The sequence below is a fragment of the Nannospalax galili genome, unplaced genomic scaffold (genome assembly GCF_000622305.1).
Source record: "Nannospalax galili isolate Female #2095 unplaced genomic scaffold, S.galili_v1.0 scaffold95, whole genome shotgun sequence".
Taxonomy (NCBI): Eukaryota; Metazoa; Chordata; class Mammalia; order Rodentia; family Spalacidae; genus Nannospalax; species Nannospalax galili.
In genome coordinates, this window is record NW_008342393.1 from 5296791 (window position 1) to 5303264 (window position 6474).

General features: G+C 54.1%; 1 protein-coding gene across 1 annotated transcript; it reads left to right on the forward strand.

Annotated features, from left to right (window-relative positions):
• Window positions 1–403: 403 nt before the first annotated feature.
• Wfikkn2 (WAP, follistatin/kazal, immunoglobulin, kunitz and netrin domain containing 2) lies at window positions 404–6270 on the forward strand. The gene is made up of 2 exons (XM_008838383.2): window positions 404–995; window positions 3521–6270. Exons 1-2 carry the CDS (start codon window positions 753–755, stop codon window positions 5039–5041), a joined length of 1764 nt encoding a protein of 587 aa, XP_008836605.1. The 5' UTR covers window positions 404–752; the 3' UTR covers window positions 5042–6270.
• Window positions 6271–6474: the final 204 nt, after the last annotated feature.

Sequence of the window (6474 nt, forward strand, 5' to 3'; positions counted from 1 at the left end):
CTGGTGCTGGGGTGGGAGTCAGCTTACACAGCACAGCGCTGCGCTGCTCAGGCCCGCCCTGGAATGGCCGTGAACTTGTTTTTCCACGTCATTTGCTCTCAAATGTACTACCGAGCTGGGCGACGCTAACCCAGCAGCTCAGGTCCCTCCTTGTAACAAGCGATTGTGTGTTCTTTAGAGGTGGCCGAAGGGGAGGAGGGGGCCTGGCCCCGAGGAGGTGGAGGAAAGGGAAACAAACCTGCCTTGCAGTGAGCCTGCGTGTCCTGGGGCCAGCTCCCCCCGCCCCCCCCCGCCCCCCTAAAGCACATGCCATTTCTGGCCCTGGAAAGGGTTAAAAGGCCTCCTGGAGTCAAAAACAAGCAGGTGTCCCACCGTGCCAGATACTGCTGCCTAAACTGCTTCCAGCTTTTTCCCCCTTCTGCAATAATTCTGTGATCAGCCACGGGACAGAGGCGCCAGCAGCCTGCCTGTCACAGGCATCAGGTTAGCTCGCTCCCACTCGGGTGGCGCGCCCAGGATATAAATCCAGGCTCAGGCCCCTGCTGTGTTCCTCTCCCTGCACACCCCGGAGACGGAGTTTCCTTCCAAAGACCTTTCTTTTATCTGAAGCCGCGCAGCCCAGCAGGCTGCACTTGGTGGAGGCAGCCACGGCAGCCGCCAGCGCAGAAGCCTCAGCAAGGAGACCTGCTGGGGTAGGGAGGGCAGGTGTCGCCAGCCCTGGAGAGGGAGGCCCTGGTGGGCCTCAGCCCCTGATGTCATCACAGTGGAGCCCTGTGGCCCCTGCAGACCACACCATGTGGGCCCTGGGGTGCCATCGATCTTGGTTACACTGGGGGCTGCTGCTGCTGCTGCTGCTGCTGCTGGGGGTGCCCCTGAGAGGCCTGGCACTGCCGCCCATCCGCTATTCCCATGCAGGCATCTGCCCCAACGACATGAACCCCAACCTCTGGGTGGATGCCCAGAGCACCTGCAAGCGAGAGTGTGAAACAGACCAGGTGAGTGGGAATCCCAAAACCAGAGATGGACCATGTGAGTGGGTCAGTGAGGGGGTAGGAGCCATGGTGTGGGGAGGACTCAGAAGTGCTTCCAGAAACCCGAAGGAAAACAGATCCGGCCCACCTGCAGACAGGGCTTGATGTTACAGTGGAGGCCTGGAAGAAGAGGGTGTGATGTCCAAGTTCCTCTTGGAGGGTTCCTCTTCCTGTTTGCTAGGGGATGCTGGGGGCCAGCACTGTGCCAGACACAGTATGGATCAGAATGACACACCAGCAGGGTGGGTGTCAGCTGTCCACTCACAGGTGGGAGAATGGATACTCAAGAGTGATGCCTTGGCCAGTGAGGTCCACTTGGAAAACTGGCTATCTTAGACCACGGCTGCTGTTCATTCTAGCTTACAGCCCTCTCTCCAAGTTTGAACCTGACCCACACAGCAATGAAGCCGATGCACAGGGTGGGCAGAAGCAGGCCTGGCCAGATATTCTGGGTGTCCTGGAGGGAAGCAGGCTGAGTTCTCACCTGTGGGGTCCTCAGTATACCCTTCTGCTCCTCACCTGAGGGTGCCGCAACAGGCAGGGCCTCTTTCAGGCATTTCTCTCAAGCTGCCAGGCAGGTACTCCCAAAAGCTATCCCTGTCCATCCTCCCAGAAGGGAGGCCGGTGGTACCTGTGCCTGCTCTGAATACAGCCACTTCCTGCCTAGTCTGACCAGCTCTGAGGGTGGTCCAGAGTCTCTCAGGGCTTTGGGTCTGGGCATCACTAAGGAATATGAGAGGCCCTGGTGCTTCTGCAAGTGACTGGTTACACTGGGGAGAGCCTGGGGCTTCCCTGGAGTAGTCTCTGCCTCACATTCCCTGGGGACAGTTCTGAGGTCTCTCAGGACAGATGTTCCAGTGCATGATGGTAGTGTTGAGGAAAAAGCAGTGGGGAGAGATAGTGACTCTCCCATCTAAGGAGGTTTTGCTATCAGATGGCTACCTTTGGGAAGTCTCTTTCACAGATACTGGCTGACCTGAAGTCAGGTAGGAATTGAGGGCAGTGGGACTCTGGTTGACTTTGGGTGTCTGCTGGGCAAGTCACCTGCATGCTGCTAGGGATTCAGGTAGCCTATGGGTCCACTGCAGCTGCTTAAGAGAAATGTATTCTAAGGATCACCTCCAGGTTTCCTTTCCCTGGTCCCCATGGCCCCAGTCCCTGAGGCCCCAGCCACTCCTGGACCTCTGGGCCCTCAAGGAACTGTCTAGCCACAGTAACTTAGGGAATGTGGTAATCCCCAGGCCAAGGAACAAGCTCTTCTGCCCACAGCTCCCTGTGTCCTTGTCCATCCTCCATTCTCAAGATCTCTCTCTCTCTCTCTCTCTCTGGCCTCAGCTCTGGGTGTGACCCATCCCTGTCCCCAAGCCTCCCCTGGTGTGGCCTAGAAGCCTATGCCAAACAAGGGCTGCAAAACAAAGTCCCCATTCTGAGCCGAAAAGGGGAGAACAGTAAACAAGTCAAGCAGGCGGCTCCACACAGCCGGGGTGGGGGGTATTTTCCCCCTCTTAGCTCATGTGGAATGTCAAAGAGTCTGGAATCAAAGTCGGAAGGACAAGAGGCCAGTGTGGTGAGGTCTAATTCACGCAGTCACTACCTGGTGGAGGATTAGCAGGACGGCCCCCTCCCAGCAGTACGATGTGACATTGTGGAAAGCGCCACATGCGATCTGTGTTTGTGTCGGCTCCAGCAGCATGTGCTAATTTTGAGGAATTAAACTAAAGCCTTATGTGGCTCCAGAGAAGTCAGCGGGGAATTACAGGCTGGCAAGGCTTTGCTGATGCACGTATATCCTTTGTCACCAGGAGGACTTTTTGTTTCTGGTCACAAGGGTCTGTTACGGGCCACCAGAGCTGGCATCTAGGGTTCAGTGTGTGTTGGTGTCTTTCGGGGAAGATAAGTGTTGATAGCCTTGAACATGGGTCACAGATGTAACTTCTTTAAGTTAACCAACACATCCTAAACCCCAAAGGCAAACAGACAAAAAGGCAACCTCATGCTATAAGCCTATATGCCTTATTTGATAGCCATATGGCACTGGATTCCAGGGTCTCACTTAAGGGAGTTAGAGCCCTTTTGTGTCACCTCTCATCTCTGTGACTTGGGTGTCACCTCTCTGCCTCTCTATGTTCTCATCTTGGAAATAGTAGTAAGTACATATCTCTTCTTAGAGGTCTGTGACCCACGTCTTCCCACACTACCAGCCATGTGACCTTGGGCAAGTTTCTTAACCTCTCTGTGTCTTAGTATCATTGTGTATAAAGTGGGAATAGTGGTTGCACACCCCTCCCCGCTTAAGCTTGGAAGAGCACAATAAGCTGACAGATGACAGAGTTTCTAGACAGGGCCTGGTTCACAGTAGGTGTGCGTTTGCATACATGTATGTGTGAGTTCCCATGCCACAACCCTGGGGGAGATATAGGAGTCTGTTCATCCTTCCTTCTCCTTTCAGTTCAGAACAGAACTCTCTTTCTCTCTCTCTGGTCTTTCAGGAATGCGAGACTTATGAGAAGTGCTGCCCCAATGTGTGTGGGACCAAGAGCTGTGTAGCAGCCCGCTACATGGATGTGAAAGGGAAGAAGGGCCCTGTGGGCATGCCCAAGGAGGCCACGTGTGACCACTTCATGTGTCTGCAGCAGGGCTCTGAATGTGACATCTGGGACGGACAGCCTGTGTGCAAATGCAAAGATCGTTGTGAGAAGGAGCCTAGCTTCACCTGTGCCTCAGACGGCCTCACCTACTACAACCGCTGCTACATGGATGCTGAGGCATGCTCCAAGGGTATCACGTTGGCTGTGGTCACCTGCCGTTATCACTTCACCTGGCCCAACACCAGTCCCCCACCACCTGAGACTACTGTGCATCCTACTACGGCCTCTCCAGAAACTCTGGGGCTAGACATGGCAGCCCCAGCCCTGCTCAATCACCCTGTCCATCAATCGGTCACTGTGGGTGAGACAGTGAGCTTCCTCTGTGACGTGGTGGGCCGGCCCCGGCCTGAGCTCACTTGGGAGAAGCAACTGGAGGATCGGGAGAATGTGGTCATGAAGCCCAATCATGTGCGTGGCAATGTGGTGGTTACCAACATTGCCCAGCTGGTCATCTACAACGCTCAGCCCCAGGATGCCGGCATCTACACCTGCACAGCCCAGAATGCTGCTGGGGTTCTGAGGGCTGACTTCCCACTGTCTGTCATCAGGGGGGGTCAGGCTGGCACCACATCAGAGAGCAATCTCAATGGCACAGCCTTCCCAACAGCTGAGTGCCTGAAGCCTCCAGACAGTGAAGACTGCGGTGAGGAGCAGACACGCTGGCATTTTGACGCCCAGGTTAATAACTGCCTCACCTTCACCTTTGGCCACTGCCATCGCAACCTCAACCACTTTGAGACCTACGAAGCCTGCATGCTGGCTTGCATGAGTGGGCCGCTGGCCACATGCAGCCTGCCTGCCCTGCAGGGGCCCTGCAAAGCCTATGCGCCACGCTGGGCCTACAACAGCCAGACAGGCCAGTGCCAGTCCTTCATCTATGGTGGCTGTGAGGGCAATGACAACAACTTTGAAAGTCGGGAGGCCTGTGAGGAGTCGTGTCCCTTTCCACGGGGCAACCAGAACTGTCGGGCCTGCAAACCACGGCAGAAACTCGTCACCAGCTTCTGTCGGAGTGATTTTGTCATCCTGGGCAGGGTCTCTGAGATGACCGAGGAGCCTGACTCAGGCCGCGCCCTGGTGACTGTGGATGAGGTCCTAAAGGATGAGAAGATGGGCCTCAAGTTCCTGGGCCGGGAGCCACTGGAGGTCACTCTGCTTCATGTAGACTGGGCCTGCCCTTGTCCCAATGTGACGGTGGGTGAGACACCGCTCATTATCATGGGGGAGGTGGAGGGTGGTATGGCCATGCTGAGACCTGACAGCTTTGTAGGTGCATCTAGTGCACGGCGGGTCAGGAAGCTCCGCGAGGTCATGCACAAAAAGACCTGTGACGTTCTCAAGGAGTTCCCAGGCTTGCACTGAAGCTGGCCCATCCACCCTGGCCCTCCTCCATCTATCTACCCCATGCCCTCAGTCAGCAACCAGGGCAAGATCAGATTAGGCAGTCTTGAGCCATCAGGGAGACATCAGCCAACATGTGGGAGAAAAGCCACCAAGGGTCTTAGATCAACTTCTATTTTTTTGGGTTCAATAGGGGATCCATGTCCTTTTTTAGATGGGTGGGATTGGGGGGTAAAGGACGTAAATTATTTCCCATGAGCCTCTCTGTCAGGTAGTCTCATCCCCCTTTGCTGCCTCACTCCCTTCTACCCAGTCTCCCAGCCAGGGGTCAAGAGGAGCTGGCTCCTACATTATTAAATGGTTTGGCTTGCACAGAAGGGTATGTGGGGAGAGATAAGAGAGCCCAAGCACCCCTCCATATGTCTTCGCCATGGCCTCCTTGCATTAAGAATTGTGAGCAGTGGCACAGTCCAACCCAGGATATAGTTTGTCCTGAGTAGAGGCTTTAGGGATAGCTGCCTTCAGTGGGGTCAGTCTGCATCCCTAAAGTCATCACATTGCCAGCAGAACCCACATTTCTTAACTACACCAGTCTGTTACTTTGGTTCTGTTCAGATCAGTTCAGTGGATACTTCCTGAGTGCCAGGTGCTAGGCCCATAGAAAGCTGTCACTGTTCCACATTCAGCACCAAAGCACAAAGTCCTAATCCCAGGGTCCCCTGGTGTCTGCCCAGACAGCTGTCAGACACTTCCATCTGATGGAAGCATCCATCAGATGCTTACACTCATATGTCGCTGATTTCCTTGAATTCAATGCAGAGAAACCCCAGGATCTGTTTTGATAGCAAGAGAAATAAGGAAGAGGAAGGGCTGGCAAGGCAGCTGTGGAGGAATGAGAGAGAAAGCAGGAGTAGGGAGAGAGAATGTTGCTTGATGCTACCATCTGGTGGTCATTCTGGGAGCCTGCAGGGACCAGGAGGGAGGATCTATCTAGGTGGAGCCTGGGAGGGACCTTTTGGAGATGTGGCAGCTCTTTGGTCACTGTTGTTTCCAGATTCCTGTGTGGTTCCTAGCCAGGAAGGCACTAACTAGGCCGAGGACTTGGCACTCCACTGTCAGCTCTGCATCTGCCCTGCTCCCTCCTCAGCCCTTCATTCTGTCCACACCCCTCCAAATCATTGTGGGATGCCTTCATTTCTTCCTCAAATATAAGGAGGAAGATACCAAATAAATACTCACAATGCCAGCCATCCTACCTGTGTGATTCTTTTAGGCTACTCCTGGGAAGTGAGGGAGGAGTGGTGGATGTGCCATTAGCTCTGATGATCTTTTAATTTATTAATTTAAAAAGAAATTTTATTTATTTTTATTTTTGTGTATGAGTATATTGTCTACATATATATAAGTGCATCCGTGTTATGCAGTGTTGTGGAGGTCAGAAGAGACTGTTGGAT